This window comes from Trichosurus vulpecula, chromosome 8, assembly GCF_011100635.1.
Source record: "Trichosurus vulpecula isolate mTriVul1 chromosome 8, mTriVul1.pri, whole genome shotgun sequence".
NCBI classification, from domain to species: Eukaryota; Metazoa; Chordata; class Mammalia; order Diprotodontia; family Phalangeridae; genus Trichosurus; species Trichosurus vulpecula.
In genome coordinates this window covers 23,369,948-23,393,337 of record NC_050580.1, presented here as the reverse complement: position 1 = coordinate 23,393,337, position 23,390 = coordinate 23,369,948, and the positions used below count along the sequence as shown (strand labels likewise).

General features: G+C 43.1%; 1 protein-coding gene across 1 annotated transcript; it reads right to left on the bottom strand.

Moving 5' to 3' along the window:
• Window positions 1-1,156: 1,156 nt before the first annotated feature.
• CDK1 (cyclin dependent kinase 1) lies at window positions 1,157-22,093 on the bottom strand. Its single transcript, XM_036735628.1, has 8 exons — window positions 22,012-22,093; window positions 15,421-15,480; window positions 11,736-11,892; window positions 10,773-10,896; window positions 8,867-9,037; window positions 6,338-6,501; window positions 6,085-6,226; window positions 1,157-1,594 (listed from the first exon to the last, which is right to left on the bottom strand). Exons 2-8 carry the CDS (start codon window positions 15,455-15,457, stop codon window positions 1,496-1,498), a joined length of 894 nt encoding a protein of 297 aa, XP_036591523.1. The 5' UTR covers window positions 15,458-15,480; window positions 22,012-22,093; the 3' UTR covers window positions 1,157-1,495.
• Window positions 22,094-23,390: the final 1,297 nt, after the last annotated feature.

Sequence of the window (23,390 nt, the reverse complement as noted above, 5' to 3'; positions counted from 1 at the left end):
CTCCACCGCCAAATCATTAGCAAGGAATGAATCCGTGAAGGCTCGCAGAGCAGCCTATGATGAAATGTCCATGTCCCAGGACCCAAAAGCAAATGGCCAATTTACCTTGACTTCTGAAGGTGAAGGGCCAAAAGCAGCCATGTAACACTCACAGCCCCCTTTTAGGATAACTGTATACATGGCAGAAAACAAGTGCTCAGAAGCAGCCCCGAGAACCCAGGCAATGGAGGCTATTTACACGGGGGGAAAGGCTGCCAATGTAGACTTATGCTTTTGATCATGACAAAGTGGTGGTATGCCAAAGAAGACAGGGCAGAGGGAAAAGTCTAGTGATTGGGAAAACAGCCTTAAGGTCTAATATAAATACAGTATCATACAACTCCTTATAAAGCCTCAAAGTGCCCTCCCCGCCAAAACCTATCCACACTCTTTCAGAAAGTAAGGGCTCATTCGCAGCAATAACCAAATCTATTAGGAAACCACTTTGAGTAGCATTATCAATTATCATAAAGTTACCAATTATCATTATCTGGCATTATTCTATTTACATATACATTTTATTTTCAAAAATGGTTGTTTTAGTTAAGACGGTGTGTTTCATTAAAAAGAACTGATAAGTGAAGTAGTGATTATGTTCTGTGAGGGTTTGCATTTGACCCTGGTAAACTATATATATATATACATGCTCAGCCAACTCCTTCCCATGGTTGATACTCTACTCGAAGCCTAGGAATCCATGCAAACATTTCATCTAAAACTGTCAACAGCATAATTGGTGGATATGCTATTTGCTCTCCCGACATGGGGAGCCCCTGCCATGCCCTTGTGCTTAGTTTGTAAGGCACTGAGGTATGCTGTCAAATCCATATCATTTCTCCTATTCTGAGTTATAAAGTAGAAAGCCATTGCAAAGATACCTATGCGTGCACATTATATCCTACCACATGAATAATCTAAACTTAATTAGTGATTTTAGGCTTTTAATTGGGTAAAGTATTTGAAGTGCTACACCCTTTATTTCCCCTTCGCTGTGGTTGGGTTTGATGCTAAGACAAATTTAAATTTCACATTGTTGTAGGCAATCGGATTCAATTTAAACATACAAATACCCAGGAAAGGGTCTTAAGATATTTTATAACATAATAAAATTTGAGTCTGATTTATGCTCCTAAATAACATCTCAAATGTGCAAAAACTCTAGGAGAGTATTGTTTTAAAATTAGCTCCAACTTCCCCCACGCCCTGCACATCAATGCTGGATTTACAGTTTTATTTATAGAAAACAAAACAGCTATACTGATGAGATCTACACAGAGCATTACTCATTATAATGATATTTACAGTTTTATGCAACACCTAGAAAAACAGAGGACAGCTTCATTTTTACAACAAAGATAGGAAACACACATATAAAGACAAATGTTGACAGAGTTTAACATTACAAGAGGAATATCCATTCTTGCTACAAAACCCCGGGAATCACTCAGCTGGACCACTAGAGCTTCTTAATCTGACTGTCCAGGTCATTAAAATAGGGATGGTTCAATGCCATTTTGCCAGAAATTCGTTTGGCAGGATCATAGACCAACATTTTCTGAAAAAGAAAGAAATGGAAACTTATTCAGGAAATTGTACCAATAAAATTAAACAGATTATCTAAGCAAAAAGTTAATGTCAAAAAGCTTTTGTAAGATTCAAGCATAAACCTTTTAAACTAGTCAACACACAGCACAAATGTTTCACTCACTTCAGGAAATTTTAAAAGCCATTCTTGCTGGCCTTAACTAATAGAATTAAAATACACTCCCCCCTTGCCCCCCAAAATCATTAGTGCTAAAAAACCCTAAGTGCCAATACCTCCTTCTCTGCCACTGTTAATTCCATGTTCAAACACAAACGCACTTCAGGCTCATAGTTTACAAGTAGGAATATAAAGGTAGGCCAGGAAAAATAAAAACGATTATCTTTTCTGGCTAAGAGAAAGTCATCTGCAAGAGCAATTTAAGATGTTTTTGCAGGAGTCATGGCACTTAACTGTACTTGTTTCAATCCTGCTTCCAGCATACCTTAAACAAAAGGCATCAGAGTGGGAGGAGGGCAGTGAACCAGTGTGTGCATATTCTAGTGAGCTGACTTAATATTAGGCAAAAATTGATGTACACACTTGAAAGAGCTAAGTAACCTTTTTAGCTCAAATTGAAGTAGTGCTGGATTGACCAGAAAGTGACATTAGACTGACAAGGGAATCCTAAATATCCTTGAAACCATAACATTGTACAAGATTTGGAGAGGAATAGATAAACACAAGGCCCAGCAAATCAAACCACTGCTAAGAGAGGAATGAACATCGATCTGGGTTTCTCCTCCGCAATGTTTCTTGGCCCCGGCGCTGCCCTTGTAGGCATTTAAAGCAGATGCTTCCACAAAGCAGGGGGCCCTTCAGTTGGGGAGTTGCTAAACCAACTGATGCATATTAAGGTAATGGAACATTATCACACCATTAAGAAATGACTGAGAAAATACAATTATTTTTATTAAATGCTACAGCTTGAAAGAAGCAGGACCAAAAGAACAACATCTACAATGACTATAATAATGTAAACGAATACAACCAGACTACCAAAAACCACTGTCTTCCTTTCTATGGAGAGGGGTATCTGTGTTTGGAGAAGGGGCGGGGCACACACAGAAGATGACAGATAGGTTCCACCGAGGTCGCAGCAGTAGCTGGCTTTGAGTCACTGTTTTAATTTGTGACAAGGAAGGCTCAGGGGGTAGGGTGTATATCCCAACAAAATGACCACGGTGTTTAAAAAAAAATTCAAGAAAACCTTGAAACACTTAAAAGCAGCTAGACCTAGTGATTACAGTAATTAATTCTGGTCCTTGAGATCAGAAATGACTCCACTTCAACCATATGCAAGACATTAGGTCTTGGAGCATACAAAGTCCAAAGGACCAAAACAAAACATGAGACCTGAGGGAGTTTCCGGTGGGGAGAGGCTCGTTACAGAGGAGCAGACAACCCCAATGAGCTGTCTACTGCTCACATCAGTTTACTAACAAAGGGGCACCTGGGTACGTAGAGCAGAAAAAGAGCAAAAGGACCGGGCTCAAACCCTCTCTCTGATGCTCTCTGATGATAATGGAATCCTGGTCACTAGCAGACAAGATCACCAAGAGAAGAGGTGGCTGGCCCCGAACCCTTGACGCTTCTCTCTAGTGTCGTTCCTGGGCTCACAGCCCATCTCTGGTGCTTGCTACCCTGGGAGCTTGGGCCTCTGCTATCTCACCTATGAGAGGAGGCTTAGATGTTATGGCCTCTGATGTGTCTTTAGGCGCTAGATTTATGATCCTATGAACTAACCCTCACAAATGTACATAGATACATCACAAATTATTAAAGAATAATGTTGGTTAGAATAGATGAGCTCGACTGAACCTTATATTCCCAAGTCATTACATGTATGCACAAAATAGAAACTAGATCTGACCAGGTACTGAAGATGGAAAATAAGCAAAGTTCTAACCACACCCTAAGAGGCCCAAGATTTAAAAAAATAAAAACATGCATACAAGCGGGTGTGTGGGGGGGGAGCGGGGTGTAGACAAGGCTTTACAGAATCAAAGAAATGAGGTTCACTTGGAATTTCCTTCCAACCAAAGGCAAGAGTAGCCACTTCCTTTCTGATGAACATCACTTTAAAACCTCAGGAATCCATAGCCTGCGACCCGGAGACAGAAACCATGTCTGGTCTTACACAAGTGAGCCAAGATAGAAAGAAGCAGAGACACCAAAATATTTATAGCCACAGCTGTCAAATCAAAGAACTGGAAATAAAACAGATGACCATTGACCAGGACTAGCTAAACAAACTAGCACACGCACACACTTACACTCACATACAACAGTGCCGCTGCTGCTGCCCCACAAGAAACAATGACTGAAAAACACTGAGCCTCGGGAATTCTGTATGAACGGAGGAAAACTGGTATAAGCATGTAGAGGGCCAGCTCTGAGAAAGTCCATTCTGGGATAAGATACAGGCCAGAGGCCTGTTGTTGTCCTTGGGCAGATAACTTGGCACGTGGGCTCGCCATCCCTCCCTCGGCATACATGTGCTACTCAAGATGAAGGCTCTTCAAGCCTCCTCGGTACACAGGGTACACACGTGCTCCCTCCAAAACCCCCAGAGCACATAGGTGCTAAATACCACCTGTGGGCTATTAACACAATATTGTTTAGGGCAAAAGGGGAACAAAGGCAGGAGAAGTCATGCATTATGCAACTGCTTCCCCCCAGGATTTTTTGATTCTGCTTGCCTAAAAGGGTATGTAAGCCCTGTCCCTCAGATTAATAAGTGGAGCTGTTCTTTACTCCGCCCGGACCATGTGGCATTCAGCCATCTTTGGCCATCTCCAGCCACAATGCCACAGCCGCCGGCGGCATAAGCAATGCAATAGAAAGACAAGAAAACCTAAACCTAATGCGAAACCAGTACAGTGAAGGAGCTGAAGAAAATGGGGGAAAAATAGCTTCCTTCCTCGTTCGAGGAGCTAGAGAACTACAGGAACGTTCACCCTTCAGTATTGGCTGTTGGGGGTTTTCAGGAGCGGCTCCAAAACAACGTAAACAACGATACAGAGAAAAAATGTGAAAATAACACGATAACACGGATCAATGCGAATGTCAGTCCTGGGCCCAGAAAACTGAAGATAAACCAGGCCCTCACCTTCCGCCAGGGTGATGAACTCAGTGCAGGGACAAGATGGGAATCTGAGCGTTTTTACTGAGATTTATTTTTCCTTCTGTTGCTGGGGTGGGAACAGGGGCCCAGTGGAAGGAACAGCTTCCACATGCATGAATAAATACATGTCATTTCATTTTTAAAATAAGAATGGTTTGCTGCATGGGCCAGAGGAGAGACGTATTGGGACAAAATGCTGTAAAGATAAGGAGCGGCAAGAATGGAGAGAAGAGTTTATAACAGATACCTGTTAAGCTGTTCTAGTGAATTTGAGGGAAAGGTCCCAAGCAATACAGTGCCGAAGTCAGAACTCAGGACAACAGCAAGAGCAGAAGCTGAATGGGTACAGAATAACACAAAGGACTAGAATAGACACCTTAAAGAAATAAGCACTAACCCCAACAGGGAGAAAGGAAGAGGATAAACCCAAAACAGAAATATCAACTTTTAAAAGTATGGCTTACTAATAGTCTCTTTTCTCCTTCCAGATCTTAAGAGCAAGCATAAATTTCAGTATTTCAAAATAAAAAGATAAGTAGAAGCAATGTAAAGTGTCTTGAAATAAATAGCCCAGAATGTAACCAATTATGGAGGCAGAGAGACTGAATAAACTCTAACATTTATCATTTACATTTTAAACAGTGAATAAATTTAAACTTTTAAAATAAAAACTTGAGGATGAGTTAAAGGAAAATACAGCACAAATGCCAAAAAGGAAAAGGAAAATGTGAGGTCAGAAGGAACAGAATGTCTTTACTGCAAGTTAAGCTGTTACTGTACTGAACCCTCCCAGATCTTCTGGCCTCCTGGCTAGATTAATTACCTGAAGGTTCCACTTATTTGCCTCCTTCTAGCCCAGAGCAATATACATCTTTCTTTTCTCACTGCCCAGCATTCCCGTGCTCCAATGCTTACCTTACTTTTCCTATTTAATTCTTCCAAGAACTTAAAGTATAATAAACCCTCCTAGATTCAAGTCAAAAAAACAACATCCTTTCTACTGTAGTTGGTCTCTGGTAAAAATGGTTGAGATTTCTTGCACCAAAAAACAAAAACAAAAAACCCAGCCTCTCTCCCCTTCAAAACATGGGTAAAGAAAGCCCTAAATTAACTATTTCAATAAATCAGCTTGATCCCTACACACACACACACACACACACACACACACACACACACGTATGTATATTACATGTATAATATACTATACTCATCTAAAACGCATGTCATATATAATAAAAAAACAACAAAAACCACCCAAAGAAAGCAAAAGCTTCCGCATTTTCAACAACTGGGTTTACAGTGAAGCCCATCAGAGCTTTCAGGGCAGACTACTCACAGAGAGCAGATCTATGCCGTTTTCATCGAGGTTCTTGACATGTGACGTCAAACTTCCTGGTTTCCACTTGGGGAACGTATTCTTATAATCCTGCAGAGACTCAACTTCCGGCCACACTTCGTTATTAGGAGTCCCCAAAGCCCTGCAAGAAAAGTTTCCTGAGATACGGTCTCCTGACTCTGGGAGGGAAATGTGTACATGCATCTCAGTTTTCCGTATTGTGGGAACACAATGGAAGCGCACGTGATGATACCTGAAGATTCGGAACAGCTGGTCAATTTCGGAATCCCCGTGGAAAAGCGGCTTCTTGGTTGCTAATTCAGCAAATATCGTGCCTATACTCCAAATGTCTACGGGAGTGGAATATCTGGCAGACCCCAGCAACACCTCTGGAGACCGGTACCACAGTGTTACCACCTAAAACACATGAATTTAAAATGGCTTATACAACTGAACCAAATGTAAAGTTTTAGGGAATAGGACATCTGTCAAAACCTGTGGATTGAGGTTTCCTTTGGAGTGCTCTCAAAAGGAAAAGCAAAATGCAAAGCTAGAAATAATGTCCTCTTTTTAAGGAGTTATGAACAAACTATACTTTATCAGAGAGGTCCAGCACTTTCAGACCAATCCAGCCCACCTGTTTTTGTAGGACCAAGGAGCTAACCATGGCTTTCACATTTTTAAATAAAACCTTACTGCATTTAAAAATGTAAAAACCATTGTTTAGTTCAAGGCCACACAAAAACAGGCAGCAGGCAGGATTTGGTCCTCGATTCCTGCTTTATATAAGAATTCCTCCTAAAGGATAGTATGTATATTGACAATTACAATATAAATGGAGACATCAAAAAAAATGTCTTTAGGTCAGAGACACAGATACAGATTATACCAGTACTTATCTTTTGTGTGTAGAAATTAAAAAGGAATACAGACTATGACACAGGAATGCTCAAGGTTACCTCTACAATGCAGACTATACATAACAAGGCAGTCCCTGTTTACACCACAGAACAGAAATGTAGGCAATCGAATGAATGATCCAGAACTAGAAATCCCTCATTAAAGCATCTCACTTGTCACCGGGGGACTAGAGGAATAACACCTCCACAGAAGCCACACAGCTTTCCAGAATGGTCACGGGAGCTGCTTCCCAACCGAGGCACATCCCAATCTGGATGGGTGCTTTCCCATCTGTCTAGGATGTTCTGATGCACCTGTCCATCCCACCTTCTCTTCAAGGCACAGCCCTCCCATCCTCTCTCTGTACCCTCACGCTCTCCTGCTCAGACCACTCTTCAAGGCCTCCTAGCTCAGATTGTTCTGCCCTACCAGGTCTAGGTACTCAAGGATGGGGATTTAGCTAATGCGCATTCTGCAGCAAAGTCATCCATAGCACATAAAGGGCATGTGACAATTTGGGGTAAAAGGATGACTATTACTTTAAAAAATAATCATACCATCCATCTGGAGCTGGAAGGGACTTCCAGAGGTCATCAGGCCAAGCCTATCATCTTACAGAACAAGAAACTGAACCTTGGGGGTTCAGTGACTTGAAGGGAGGTGTGGCTGGGTGGACAGTAACCCCATGGGAGCTCCCTCTGTCCTGCTGTCCAACACTAGACCCCTCACTTCCTTCCACACCTCACACATCACTATCTCAGTGGAGAAGCTGGAGTCCAGCTTGATGCCTCCCATCCATCCTCCACACAGCTGCCCAAATACATGCCTGGTAAGCTCCAAGGGGCCCACACATCAAGACCTCAGCCTGGCCTCTGAAGCTCTTCACAACCTGGCTCTTACCCACCTTTCCAGGCTTCTTCCATCACACTCCCCCTGTATACTCTGAGCTCTGCCAGCTGCCCCCCACACTCCCACCCCTGGCTCTCTCCCATGCCTAGAGTACCCAAGACTCTGAGCACCTCACTCATCCTGTGCAGGAGGCCTTTGTCCCCTCAGCTGCTGGCGGCTTCCCCATGATTACCTGTCATCTACCCCCATCTATCTCATTTACACCATCTCCCTCATTAGGACGTGAGCTCCTTGAGGGCAGGGAATGTGTTTGCTTTATCACAGTACTGTGCTTCAGAAATGCTAACATTTAATTAGGGCCTCACAGAAGCCCTCAGAAGGCTTCATACAATCAGAAGGAAAGGGACCCTATTGGGTTTTACTTTCCAGCTCCCATCTTTCTACTGATCCCCTGAGCCCCCTATGATAAGAACAAGGGCCTCAGGCAATTGGGTGACTTGTAGGATCCCCTCAATGCCCAGCAGCTGCTCTGCTCCAAGAACATCAGCCACTCCTCTCAAAGCCTTTCTTCACAGAGGGCTCAGAACCCTCCAGCGAAACCTCATTGTCCCACTGCCTTGCTTGTCCTCCCTTCGGAGGGTGGGGGGTGGGGGGGGTCCACACTCCATCTTCCCCCACCCCAGCCTCCTTTTGTGTCTTATCTTCCCTCTTTGAGGGTAGGGACTGTCTTTTTTTTTTGCTTATTTGGATCCCCATCCCTTATTATAGTACCTGGCACACAAAAGATGCTTAATAAATGTTTTCTGACTATTGATCAAGGTGACCAGGTTAATAAGCAGAACTCTGGAGAGAACCTTGTCTCTTGACTCCTATTCATTAAACATTGCACTAAACAAGGAAAAAGAAGACAGTTTTAGGATAGAATCCTTCTTTTTCACTATAAGTAAATCATTTTTTAAAAAGCAAATATAAAGCTAATTTATAGGATAATAGGAAGTATCAATTCCAATTAAAAAAATTCATTTACTCTTACCTCGTGTGTATAGACCCTTATAGGTATTCCAAAGGCCCGTGCAAGTCCAAAGTCTGCTAGCTTGATTACACCTTTATCATCTATTAACAGATTTTGAGGTTTCAAATCTCTGTGAAGAACTCTTCTTGAGTGACAAAAGACAATGCCTTGTAAGATTTGGTACAGATAACTCTGAAGAAAAAAGGAAAATCAATTAGAAACTCAAACACACTTTAGTCTTTTTGCTCCTAATACAGAGCTACAGGACTGAATCCTCCTAAAACTTAAATCAGCTCAAAGGAATCATGTGATAATAATCATAAATCACTAGTTAGCCCCCTGGAGCCCTATCATAGCCATGTTTTTGGTACTGTGTCCTTTATTATAAAACCTGTTTCTAGAGCTAAATCAGTGTGACCTCTGTCTTTTGAAAGTTATGATATTCACCCCCATTGCAAATACAGGCCCGTTCTATATTTTCATCACTTCATTTTTTTTTCCGAATAGAACCTTTTGGGAGAAAATAGTTTTGTGTTGACGTTATAAAAATCACCATTAGACAAGTGACAGCAGTACTCTGAAGTACTAGGCTAATCAAAGGCTCAATTTCAGGTAAGCTTAATAGGGGCAAAACCCTTCTTGCTAAAGACTAATCAATACCCAAAGTTCATCATAAACATGTTTGGGGAATTTTAAAAGGAGTGCTGTTCATGCAGCCAGCCAAAGCACCACAACTGTGAAAATTAAAAGGCATTTACAACACAATAAATTCTCATTGTAAATAAGTCGTCACATATAAATTAAGAGTATGCTAAAAATACATACTAACAGACAACTAACAGGCATTTCATGCTAATAACTGATTCTTTCAGCACAGAAAAACATGAAGACCCATAAAGGCCAAAATTCCAATATCAAACTATATAGGACACAGCTTCTCATTAGGAATCTAAAGTGTCCTGCGAGGACCTAAATCGTCACTTTATAACATCCCATCAAGACACAGTGGTGTTTATTTCATGGCACCCAGGGGAAACAGCCCAAGGGTATCATTCTTCTTTCTGATGGTTTCTACAGAATCTATCTAGAATCTACCAATCTTTGCAGAAATAAATGTGCCTAGGAAGGGGTTGGGGTTTGGACGGACAAATGATTACTCTACATACTTTCCACACCCCCAGTCTCTCCCTCAATAGAAATTCGAGGTCCCAGAGAACAGAAAATTTTTTCCTTTTTTTCTATTTTTATTCTGAGTGTCTGGCACGGTGCCTGATATGTAGTAGCTGCCCCAAAATATGCTTAAATGATTATTCATACTTCCCAAATTTCAAAGGCATAAGGAAGTAAGTTCCAAGTATTATCTTGGACTAGAAAATATTCATCTTAAGTTATAGCTTGAAATGAATAAAATAAGTAAGGAATATGAACTAGTAAATACTTGAATTAAGCCCATCTTCCAATTATAGAATCACAACTGAAGGGACCTTAGGAGCCAACTCAATCCAAATGACAACTGCAGAATGCTCTCTGCACCACGAAGGAAGGATGGTCCACCAGCCTCTAGTGAAAAAGACCCATCCACCTCCCTGACCAGCCCCTTCCATTCTGGGATGGCTCAGAACAGAAAGGACATCTGTCCTGCCATCAGGCCCAAGCCCTGTCCCATCCCCTGAGCTCCCAGCTCTACCCTCTGGGGCCAAGCCTAACAGGTCTAATCCTTCTCCTTCACACAGCAGACCTTCAAATACTTAAAAATGGCTCTTCTGTCCCCCTACAGCCTTTTGTTCCCCAGCTTTTTTAACCAGTCCTGAGGGTCCACCATCATTGGCCTCTTCTGGAAACGCTCCAGCTTGTCAATGTCCTACCTAAAACAGGCCTAATCTTTTTGAACAAAAGTCAGTGTCTATCAAGGTAGGAAAAGCCTTACTTTAACAAGTGAAGAATCCATATACTGGCCAGGAGGGATAGAATCCAAGTATTTCTTGAGGTCCATAGAGAGAAATTCAAAAATGAGGTAGAGTCTAGCATCCTGCATGAGTACATCTTGAAGGCTAAAAATAAAAAGCAATTTTGTGAATTCACATGTTACAAATATTTCTAGTCTCTCACTTCCACAAAAAATTTTCATCAAGGCTGTCAAAAGGGAAAGGAAGATATTACTGTGAAACATGCCTATGAATAAGATGGAAACTAGCGTATAAAAAGGAGCAAACACGGAACTAGTGTTTAAGAGTAGCTTATAGAAGAAACCACTAAGTTCCAGGGTTGTTTTAAAAAGTGTACTACAGATAATTCCAACTTATGATCAATCAAGTCATAAAGGGCCATGTTTCTGTGCTACTCTGGCACCCTACAGGTTTCCAAAAGAAAGAATCCAACACCACCAAGACCAAATGCCAAGGCGTTCTCTGTGCAAGAGAAGGGGAGGAAGGGATATTTTGGCTCCTGAAGTGGATGTCACATGGGGATGAGAGGGAGAGCAAAGAACAGGAAGCAGCTACTAGCCACTGGACAGGCTTCCATAGCACCTGTTTTCCCTGGTTAACAATGGCCTGGGCAGTTACCATTTCTGAATCAAGAGATAGCTGGCTAGCCCCAGTGGTATGGTGAAGAGTCAGCAGGCCTGGGATCTCACCAGGTCTCTAGCTCAGCCACGCCGGCAGGGTATATCACTTCTCTTATTCTACTAATAAAAAGTTCGTTGTCCAGACACAGACATTCTTGAGCTATGCCCAATAATACTTCTACAGAGCTCTTATTCATAAAATGCTGAATAAGCTTTATTGAAATAAAATCATTTCAGAAAATTCTGAAGTAGGAAATGCCTACACATTAGCTTTAAAATGGTGCTAAAAATTTAAGTACTTCCAACCCACAATTTTATCCATACCTGACAATGTTAGGATGACGAAGTTCTTTCAACAGAGAAATTTCTCGAATTGCAGTACTTGGAACGCCCTCCTCCTCACTCTCTAATCTGATTTTCTTCATTGCTACCACCTGACCTGTAGTTTTATGTCGACCCTTATATACAACACCATAGGTACCTAAAACACAAAAAGTCAAGTCCAATGTTTGCCTTGTACCAAAACAAACAAAAACTGTGACCAAAAAGACAAAAGAAAACAAAAATACCACCCCTGCCTCAAAAAAAAAAAAGTATTCTATGTCATCAATATAACTCTTTATTCTGGTGAATGTGTAAATGATGTGTTATCAAATAGCTTTGTTTAGATACTGTGCTTTTATTCTCTATTTGATTTCCCCCACTCAAAAGACAGAAGGCAGAAAACAAGAAAGCAAATATAGAACATAAATCTATTCCTTTATACGAGAGGATTGGCATTCACCGTACACATCTTTATCACCTACTTTTGTAGCACATTATAACAACCAATTTTCATAATGAGCACTAGAAACCAAGAAAAGGTTATATTGTTAACATAGATAATCTGTGCTTATTAGGAAGATGACAATGTTTAAATCAGTTAAAGAGACTTCCATCAAAATAAAACCCCTTAAAATGTCAAGAGCTGGCTTCAGATCCCAGTGACTTCAGGGGGGTCATTGTACTTCCCTACAGGTGCTCTCAAAGATCCTTTGTAGCGCCAAGTCTATGTTGTGACTCAAGCTTGCTCTTCAGCTACCCAGAAAGCTGGGTACCACATGGCTAATCACGGGTAACTGAAATTTTACCTATAATTGAATTATAAACTTCCAGGTAGGAACAATTAAAGAACAGTACAGAAGGGAACAGGATAACAAGCTCAGAGGAGTTGCCATGTGCCAGGCACTGTGTTAAGTACTGGGAATACAAATGAAATCACAAGGACAGAAAGACCCTTGAGTCTGAGTTGAGTCATCAGCGAAGGCACTTCCTGGAAGAGATCAAGACTTAAGTTGGGCTTCAAAAATGAGAGAGGTAGAGACGGAAGAGGGAATTTGAAGCAAGACAAACAACATGAACACAGGAGAAAGGAGAGAGCCCAGTGTATGGAAGGAGGCTAAAGACAACAGCCTGAAAAGAAAGTCTGGGTTAAAGAATAATAAAGGTACAAATAAGGCCAGTCAGGCCAGATAGCCTTCAGGATGGCTGAGATGTGATCTAGTAGAAAAGAGGAAACATAAGTAGAGTTATGCAGTGAAAGAGACTCTGATCTGGCAACCAAATTCACAAGGGTTTCAAGCGGTTAGGGGGTAGGGGCAGGGGAAAGTCAGGAAAAAGATTCCAATGATGGATTATCGTAATCCACTAACAGGCCAATCACAACCTAGACTAAGGTGAAGGCACTGGAAATGGAGAAAGAAACAAATAGAACGAGTCACGAAGATGCAAAGACTTGGTGAAAGAGCCAAAGTCAAAGATGATTTAAACTCTGGGAGTGTGTTTCTCACTGAAATGTAAAGTCTAACTTATTGGCATCACAGAACCTCAGGGTTGAAAGGCGCCTCAGTGCTGGAGAGACCAGAGACCTTGAATGAGGCGGATCCCATTATCTGGGAGGGAATGTGATGGGAGCTCGGGCCCAGCCCTGAAATTAAGTCTCTGGAAGCCTCCCACTTTCTCAGTAGGCTCATGTTCTGGGAGAAACTGTTCTCTTGTGGCAGAACACAGACAGAGGGGTGCCTGGCCCAAGGATTTTTGTCCCTGGCTGGCCCAAGGACTTCCTCCATGCCTCTGACAACCCCCTCAATGTCAGGCATACTCCCTATACTTTCCCTTCCACAGCTACCAAACACACCTGGACTCTAGCACTATAGAGATAGTTTGATTTCCTTAAAAGTTCCTTAGCTTCTTCTTTGGCTTTTCCAGTTGGCCAAAGACACCTCGAATATTTGATTAGATGTAGATGAGAACAGAGATATCTCAATAACAATATCTATTACCCTCCAATTACTGCCTTGGGCTTATTTGCCGGGCAACTGAGCAGCAGGACTTGGCCCAAGAATCCTCGAATGAAACAAACTTTTGGGTTCCTCCTTTCAGTTTTAAAGTAAGGTAATTTTCATGAGGATCTTAAAATACTGAAAAGCAGTTTAAGAAGGTCTCTGCTATTTTTTTTTCCTGGGGGGGGAAGCGGAGGCTTGAGTGTGAATTTATTCCGGACAACTCTGCCTTGACATTCTTGGTGCCCTAGCACCCCAAAACTTTCAGAAGCCTTTGAGGACAGGGAGTGCTCATTTTTTTCCTGTACATACTAAAATGAATTTAGACCTTTTAATTTCTATCAGGCCTAGAAAAAAGGATATACTACTTAGGTGTTAACTGCTCACTCTCACTCACTGACATCTTTCATACTCCCCCTTCTCTCCTCTGCCCTTCTCCCTCCACCACCTGGACGCTTATCACCTCCGACCAAGATTATCCTACGAGGCTGCTGGCCAGTGTCCCTGTCCACTCCAGTCCATCCTCTTTCAACTGGAGGCTTCACCAAGTCACTCCCCACTTACACCCCCCTTCAATTAACCTGACTCCTTGCAGCTTCTCGAATTAGGATGTGTTTTCACTAGCTGTCTCTCATACCTGAAACTCTCACCCTCATTTCCCTTCCAGATTCCCTGACTTCCTTCAGGCCCAGGCTAAAATCCCATCTTCTGCAAGAAGCTTTTTCTGAACCTCCTTAATGTTGGTACCTGCCCTCAATGAGATTTTCTCCCAATTTATCCTGTCTACATCTTGCTTGTAAACAGTTCTGCACATTTGCCTCTTCGGAGTTCCTTGAGGGCAGGGACTGGTTTGATTTTTGTTTCTCTGTAGTACTTAACACAGTGCCTGGAACAGGATATGCACCTAATAAACAATAACGATTGTGTCTGTTCCTTTCCTCCCACTCCCCCAAACCCATCAAGGTTCAGGCTCTCATCCCTACTGCCAGGACCCTTCAACAGTTTCCCAGCTCCAGGTGATGGATTGAACTTCACAGATATGTCAAACTGATATTCATAATGCACCAGTCAGACCAAGTCATTCCCTCCCCTGCCTTCCCAACATGCCCCAGTGGCTCCCCTCTGCCCCTCCTGTTTGGTGCTGGGCCTCAGCTGTCCTTTTCCAGGTCTATTTCATAGGACTCCTAAGTCCTGGTCAAGCTGGCCTTGTTCTTTTCTCTGTATAACATTGCCCTGCTCATCCCCATGGCTTTTCCCAATGCCTGGACTCCCACCTCACAAAAACTGAGCTTTGAAGGTTACTTCCCACAGGTAGCCCAACCTGATCAGACCCAACTGCTGCTATCTTCTGCTCTAATAATGACTGTGCATGTTTGTTATATATTGTTGCCCTCCTCCAAACAGATGGAATAAACTCCTTCAGGACAGGCCTGCTTCTTTGTGTATTCTACAGCACACATATGAGTGTCTAACAAATGTTTGGTGATTATTGACTGAAGGAGTTCACATAATAAGGACGTATTTATATATGGGTGCAGATAAAATGATCTTTATATTGAGAAGTGAGAAGAAAAATATGTAGTTCTTCACACTACGAATTTGGCGGGGGGACATTAAGATTAATTTTAATAGGTTCTAGTTTTTTGTTTTTTCATCTTATCAGCTTGAAAATTACATAAATTACTCACCTTCCCCAATTTTCTCAATTTTTGTGTAGTCTTCCATAGCTATTCAATATGCTGGAGACTCTGGAATGGAAAAAAAAAATGAAAGTGAGTCTTCATTATAAGAACTGCTCGTGTTTTTTGAAGCAGGCTAGAAATTAGTGAATGAGACCTGGGTTCAAATCCTACCTGACACTTATCAGCCATGTGACCCTGAGGTTCAATTATCTCAGTAAGACTCATCTATTTTCACAAGGGTTATCCTCATGCTCCTCTTCTACAAGAAAATGGTTTTTAACTCTTTTGAGTGGGAGCTAGAAAGAACTCACATGACAGAGAAAGTGAGATGTGCACTGAGAGTCATCTCCTCATCTGAGAACTCCTCATACCAAAGTCCCAATACCAATTTCTATCCCTATTAGTAACTTTGGTCAAACAGTCGGGCTTAGGCTGTCTCTTCTTGCTTGCTATTCAGATAATAAATACTCATGAATACTAAAGGTGAATTACTTAGCATTTCCCAAAGAACTAAAACAATAAGATTCAGAAGTTAGCTGACAAACACTCCAACAAGAAGACAAGGATGAGCACTGGGCATTCAGGGCTTCCTCCACCATAAAAGGCCTGTCGGGGAGCCCAGAGGAATTCACCAAAGCACATAAAGGTTGAGTGACTTGGTTATAAAGCCAGGAAGCTTCAGAAGTAGAATCTGAACCCTCAGTCTGAATGGAAACTCATCGCTCTAAGGCCTGCCTCACACTGCTGCGACAGGTTACTATAGTCTAAAATGACCTGTTTTGTATTTTTCTTTTGCTATTAGCTTACGTCATGATGATCATCACAACACCTGGCATTTTAGGCAGTATTTAAGGCTTTCAAAAGACTTTTACATACATTATGCAATTAATAGTTGAATTTATTATTCAAGAAGTGTGTATCTATGTGGACAGATGCACATGAATGTGTGTGTGTGTGTGTGAGTGAGAGAGAAAGAGAGAGCATTTTCCCCATCAGAACATAAGTTTCTTTGGGGGTGGGGATGGTTATCTTTTTGCCACAGCCTAGAACAGTGGTTAAGAGCTCATTAAATCAATAACTGAAGGAGAAAGTTATAATGAAATTCCTGGAGCACCCGTGGCTAACATACCGTTCAGAACACTAAGAGTCAGAAGAGCTAAGTGCATCGCTGCTAAAGCTCCATGAGTTTGGACAAATTATTTGGGCCTAAGTTTTCTCATCTTTAACATAAAGCTCTGACATTCTACTTTTCTGTCAAATATAAATTAAGATCAAAAATTAAATTATGGCGGCACACAAACAAGAATTCAAAGGACCAACAGAAAATATGACAATACAAAAAGGGAGCAGAACCAGAAAAATAATGCACCCAATGACAACTACGTAAACAAAAGCGACCAAACACGCTGTATGGTTATGATGAGCCGCCTGGGCCACACGGAACAGGTGAAAAAGATGCACCTTCCCCCCTCCAGCACAGAGATGGAGAGGAAATTCCATATGCTGTCAAACATGGTTAATATACTGGTACCAGAATTTGATAGTGGGAGGGGTCCTCAAGGCTAGTTTACCCAGCCCCTGTAACCATATATATATGGGGTTAGTTCACTAACTGCTACTTTTCTCTTTTAATCTTTGTTACAAAGAATGGCTTTCTGTGTAGGGGAAGAGAAGATATACATATTCAGAAACAAATAATAAAGCATGAACAAAAATGAAAATTGTTTTCAAACAATATATCAAGTTTAAAAATGTAGCTGAAACTTTTACTAAAAAAAACCCAAAACTTCAGTGGTTAACTGGTAGTCCAAATTGTTTAAAGTAAAACTATCAATATTTTATTACACACAAAGCTACAGACTGCAACAATGGTCAGCAAGTCTAGTCTTTTTATATACTCGTGGCAGGAGAAGGGAGGTCTGGCACAGGGACGGAGAGTCCAAAATTGGCACATGAAAGAAAAATTTAAACTACCATTTTCATAACCTCAAATGCCCCACATTGGCCATGCCATCTCTCATCTCTATGCCTGGAATACTCTTCTCCCTATTCACCTCCAGCCCTAAGAGCCCCGATCTTTCTTCACTGATCAGCTCGAACAGGATTCCTGTTAGTGTTCCCTCCACCCTGGGAATACTTTGTATTTACTGATCTGTGTATATATTGTTTCCTCCTCAAGCAGAACATAAGCTCATTCAGGGTGGGGAGCAATTCTGCCTCTGCATCCCCCGGACCTAGCAAAATGCCTCCTTCCAAGATGGCACTGTATTCAATGATTTGTTGCTGAAGAGATGACAAATCAAGATGCCCAGTAATTTCACTGTTACAGGGGCCTTCCAAGGAACTACCAAAGCAGCTCACCTAAGCAGTGGCAACAAACTCTAATAGAAATGGGGCCACTGACCCAATCCACAGGCATGCCTCATTTACTGCCCTTTGCAGATGGTCCACTTCTTACAAATTGAAGGTGTGCAGTCCTGGGTCAAGCAGGTCCATCGGTGTCATTTTTCCAATGGCGTGTGCTCACATGGTGTCTGTGTCACATTTTGAACTTACAATGATCTGTGGCTAGGGATCTTTGATACTACTATTGTGATTGTTCTGGGGCACTGCAAACATCACCCACATAAGACAGCTGAACTTAACCAACGTTGTGTGTACCGAATGCTCCATCCACAGTCCCCCATTTCTTTCCTATTCCCTGAGACACAATAATATTGGAATTAGGCCAATTAATAATCCTACAATGACCTCTAAGGGTTAGAGTGAAAGGAAGAATTAATTGAGACAGCAAACTTCATTGTTGTTTGAAGAAATTGCCACAGCCAGCCCAGCCTTCAATAACCACAACCCTGATCAGTCAGCAGCCATGAGGCAAGAGACTCTACCAGCAAAAAGATTATGACTTGATGAAGGCTCAGATGAAGGTCAGCATTTTTTAATTAAGGTATATACATTGGGTGTTTTTAGACATAAAATTGCACTTTTAATAGACAACAGCATAAACATAACTTTTATATGCCCTGGGAAACCAAAAAATTCATGTGACACAATTTATTGCGATAATTCACTTTATTGTAGTGATCTGGAATCCAACCCACAATATCTCCAAGGCTAGCCTACCTTTTATTGTATTTTCATTTATTTCGTTAAATATCTCCCAATTATATTTAAATCTATGGGCAGCATGTTTGACACCTCTGGGCCTAGAGCACTAACAGATTGAATGACCAGCCTATCATCACTACAGCCAGTTTGAGGCAAGGGGCAGACACAAACCTAGGCCTTCCTGGCTTCCAAGTCAACTACCCACTGATAGCATGATGCTCCTCAGTTATTTTGATGGAGAAAACTTTTGCTTATTCTTCCTATTATCATAGAGGACAAAAACTAAGAGGTCACTTCATGATAAATGCAGTGCGAAAGAGGACTGAAGTGGGCCTCTCAGGTAGCCAAGTTCTTGGCTGCTTTGGTCCCTTCCAGCTATACAACTAGTTCTGAGGACAGACGTGTATCATGAATGGCTGGATACCAATCTCCACTTGGACACTTTGTAAAGGGCTACACAAAACCTTTCCCACTATACTCGCCCAAACTACGTACAATTCAGGCAGTCAATAAACATAGAAGCTATATGCAGGATTAACAGGAAATAATTAAGAGAGGGAAAGCACTAGCCAGAATTAAGAGGGGGGATAGGAAAGGATTCCCATGGAAGATGGGATTTTAATTAGAATTTAAAAGGAAACCAGGAAAGCCAGGAAAAAAGAGATAAAGTGGCATAGGGGACAGCCAGAGAAAATACTAAGCCAAAAGATGAAGTGTCTTGTTCAAAGAACAGCCAGTGTCACTGGATTGAAGAGCATATGGCAGGGATTATATTATATTGTGTCAGGCCTGTGGTAGAGCCTCCCAAGTTCATATTGGTCTGATCAGCCACAATCCAACTGTACCTTGACTCCAAGTGGAGTAAGAAGACTGGAAAGGTAGGAGGAAGCTAGGTGATGAAGGGCTTTGAAGGCCAAATGGATGATTTTGCATTTGATCATGGAGGTGATAGGGAACAGTTTACTGAGTAAGAGAAGGAGGATTGGGAAAAGGCCCCTGGATCTGGCTTAACTGCCAGATCACTGGTAACTTTGGAGAGAGTGGTTCAGGCAGAATGATGAGGTGAAAAGCCAGAATCCAAGAGATGTTAAGGAGAAATTGATTAAATTAGTTCAATTTTTTAAAACAGCTAAAAATTCTTCCACCAATTTTATTGTTGAACAATCTGCTAACTAGTCTTCCTTCTAGTTTGAAAGTTTTTAGGTGAATACCCTTTTCAAATGGTTTGGGTAGCCTAGAGCTATCTTCTCTCAGGCATTAGCATTCCCTCTTCCGCTTACCCTTTCTCAGGAGATGGACTGCAGGGCCAGAAAAGAGATCTGGGAGATTCTGTGAGCCTAAAGAGATAATGTTCAAATGTTCTCTCAGACATTTTCTGGTCGTGTAAACCTGGACAAGTTACTGAGGCTTGGTTTCATCCCCTAGCACTTGCATCAGAGTTGTAAAGACCAAATAAACTACAGTCAGGAACACTTCCTATTCAGGGGCAGCCCCTACCTTCCTGCATTTCGCAACATCCTCCTCTGGAGCATGCCAAGGCTCCTTTTCCCAGTGCCCTGTGCAGAGCTGTTAAGAGCATTAAGATTGCAGTTCGACTACTGATTCTCTTGCTAAATGTATATGTATGGCCTTGGATCAAGTCACCCCACCTCAGCTGCCTCACTACCCAGATTCCTTTCAGTCCTAAACTCTAAAATCCAGTGGCCTGGGCTAAAGATCTCTGAGCTCACTAACTATATTAGCCTGCACTAAGTCACTCCAAATCACAAACCTTTAGCTTCCACACCTATAAAATGGGAATGACCATATCTGTATTACCCACCTTAGGAGGCTACTGATCAAATCTAAGCTAATAGTTTTGAGTTGGAAGGAATCCAAAATGATAACTAGCCAAAGGATACATGAACAAGTATGTTTCTGAGGAAGAAATCAAAACATCAATAGCCACGTTAGGAAAAGGCTCCAAATCACTAATGATTAGAGAAATGCAAGTTAAAGCAACCACGGTTTCATCACACACCCACGTAATGGGCAAAGGGGACAGAAGAGGAAATGAGGAATGCTGGAGGGGCTGTAGGAAAACAGGCACATGGTGTACTGTTTGTAGATTTGCAACTCTACCTCAAGTTCCTACACCGTGCACACTCTGAACCAATACTGCTACTAGTCCTATGTACCCCAAGAATGGTTAAGATGAAAAGATACATGAAAGTATTTCTAGCTGGAAGAACTGGAAACCAAGGTGGGGGTTGGGGCATCAATTAAGGAACGGCTAAGCAAGTTATGTTACATGACACAAGGAATATTATTGTGCTGTAAGAATCAAACACTTTTTAAGAGCCTACTATGTGCCACACACTATGCTAACTGCTGGGGATTAAAAAAAAAGGGAAAAAAAGAAAAGACAGTCTCTGACCTCAAGGGGCTTATAATCTAATGAAAGAAATGAAGAAACAATTTCAGAGAAACCTGGGAAAATGTTCAGGGACTAAGGCAGATTCAAGGGAGCAGAACCACAATTTGGACCTTGCTTCAAGGATGAACACATCTAACAGGCTCCGGCGTGGGCATCCCGGCATGCCTGCGGAGGGAGGGCTGGGGATTGAGCGCTGCCCACCCCGGACAGGGCAGCGAGGGCAGAAGTGGGGGGGGGGGGGAGAAGCAAACGAGCCACGTTCATTAATGTCACCGGGGCTTTGGTTTTTCCTGTTTCCACGGGGCGGGGTGGACGTAAGGAGGAAGACGAGATTTTAAATTAAAACCACACAATTTAAAGCGGATTTTCTTTTCTAAGTGAGAGGGGGCCCTAGACCCCCCAGGAAGCCTTCCGAGGGTCCGAGAAGGGGGCGCTGGGCCCTGTCATCGCCACGGACCTCCGGCTAACGCCACCTGTCACAGCTCCCGCGTCCCGGGGCCACACGCAGAGCTCCCGGTCAGGAGCCGGAGTTTGGGGGTTCGCCCGCACCCCGACTCTTCCGAGGGGCCACCCGCGGGCTCGGGATTGTCCTAGGCTGGGGATGACCTTTGACCCTCGGGAAGCTCCTACTACGTGCCAACACCGAGGGACCCAGATAAGTCCCGCCCCCAGGAGCACTGGTTGAACAAAGGGCAGCGGAAGGACGCCCGGAAGCCCCGGGTGCGAGTCCCCCCGGGGCAGGGGCTTCAGAGAAGGCCCAAGGAATCCCAGGGGCAGCCCCACCCCCACCCCCCGCGGGGCGCGCGGCCACATGGGGAAAGGGCTGCAGGCTCGCAATGGTCACAAGTGGAAGGCGCTTGGAGATCCTCACCCGCCCCCGCCCTTCCTCCGGCCCGGACGGAGCAGGGATCCTTCCCGAGGGGGGAGGAGCCGCCACGCCACCCATTTACAGGAGGGGAAACTGAGGCCGGGGGACGGGGGCTCCGTCGCACCCCGCGGGCCGGGCCCTCCCCAGGAGGCGCTTCCCACTCTCAGCCGGGCCCGGGCCTCCTCACGCCTGGGTCCACGCTTACCAGAGGAGGCCGAGGCCGAAGGGGCGGCGGCGCCGGCTGCAGCTACAGCAGAAGGGTCTCGTCCACCTCAGCTCCCGGGACGCCGACTGAGGCCAGTTTCAAACTCAGCGCGCTAAAGTGTCTCCGCTCCGCCAATCAGCGTGCCCGTAGACTTTCAAAGCGGCCAATCAGAGCGCGGGCACTCCGCCGCTCGCTTTCCTGGGGGGGCGGCGGCGCGAAACAGCGGCGGAAAGGCGGCGCACAGAAAACAGGGAGGCGGGCGCCCACTTTGTCCCGGCGCAAGCGTCCTCGGGTTGGCCTCGGCCCCGCCCACCAGCCTGGTCCTGTAGGTTCTCGTCGGAAACAAACTGCGTGGTAGGGCGGCATTGGGACAGTTTGAGGCTGCGTGAGTAGGTCCAGCTCTTCTAGAGTCAAGGGGCAAGTAGGATCGTACCTACGGTATTTACGTAGCTCTTTAAGGTTTGTAAAACGCTTCACAAACGTTTACTCTTTGGATTCTCACAACAACTGCGGAAGTTATGCTACCATCACCCCCATTTTAAAGAAGAGGAAACTGAGGCAGCCATTGTGACTGGGGTTACCCAGCTAATTGGTATCCGAGGAGGTAGGACTTGGATCCAGAGCTCTAACTACGGAGCCACGTATGTTCCGCAAAGGATCATAGGCTCCAGGGCAGGGATTTGTAACCTGGGGTCCACAGACTCCCCTGTTTATTTCCATATAGTTTCCTCTGTGATTCTGTTTCATGTCATGAGTTTCAAACATTATTCTGAGGAGCCCATTGACTTAACCAGCCTTCCAAGGGTCATGACGCCCCAAAAGCTAACAACCCTGATCCGGATCACAAACAAGGAGATGGAACAGCTAGAATTTATGTAGCGTGTAAGTTTACAAGGCACGTCACATGGTGATTGTAAGTTAACATTTATGTTTAAGGTTTACAGAGTACCTCACATGTTAATAGTAAGTCAACATTTATGTAGCATTTAAGGTTTACAAAGCACCTCACATGTTAATAGTAAGTTAACTTTTATATAAGGGTTACAAAGCACCTCACACATTAATAACAAGTTAACGTTTATGTTTAAGGTTTACAAAGCACCTCACGTGTTAATAGTAAGTTAACATTTATATAACATTTAAGATTTATAAATTACCTCACATGTTAACAGTAAGTCAACGTTTATATAACATGTAAGATTTACAAAGCACCTCACATGTTAACAGTAAGTTAACTTTTATATAAGGGTTACAAAGCACCTCACATGTTAATAGTAAGTTAACATTTATGTAGCGTTTAAGGTTTACAAAGCACCTCACATGTTAATAGTAAGTTAACATTTATGTAGCATTTAAGGTTTACAAAGCACCTCACATGT

Bases quoted from the DNA above. Each gene is read 5' to 3' on its own strand.
- CDK1 (XM_036735628.1), bottom strand. From the start codon at position 15,457: ATGGAAGACTACACAAAAATTGAGAAAATTGGGGAAG. The intron at 10,897-11,735 runs GTATGGATAAAA...TTTTATTTTTAG, and splicing joins CGTCATCCTAACATTGTCAG to CCTTCAAGATGTACTCATGC. The intron at 6,227-6,337 runs GTATCATCACGT...CTTTTCTTGCAG, and splicing joins CAGCTGTTCCGAATCTTCAG to GGCTTTGGGGACTCCTAATA.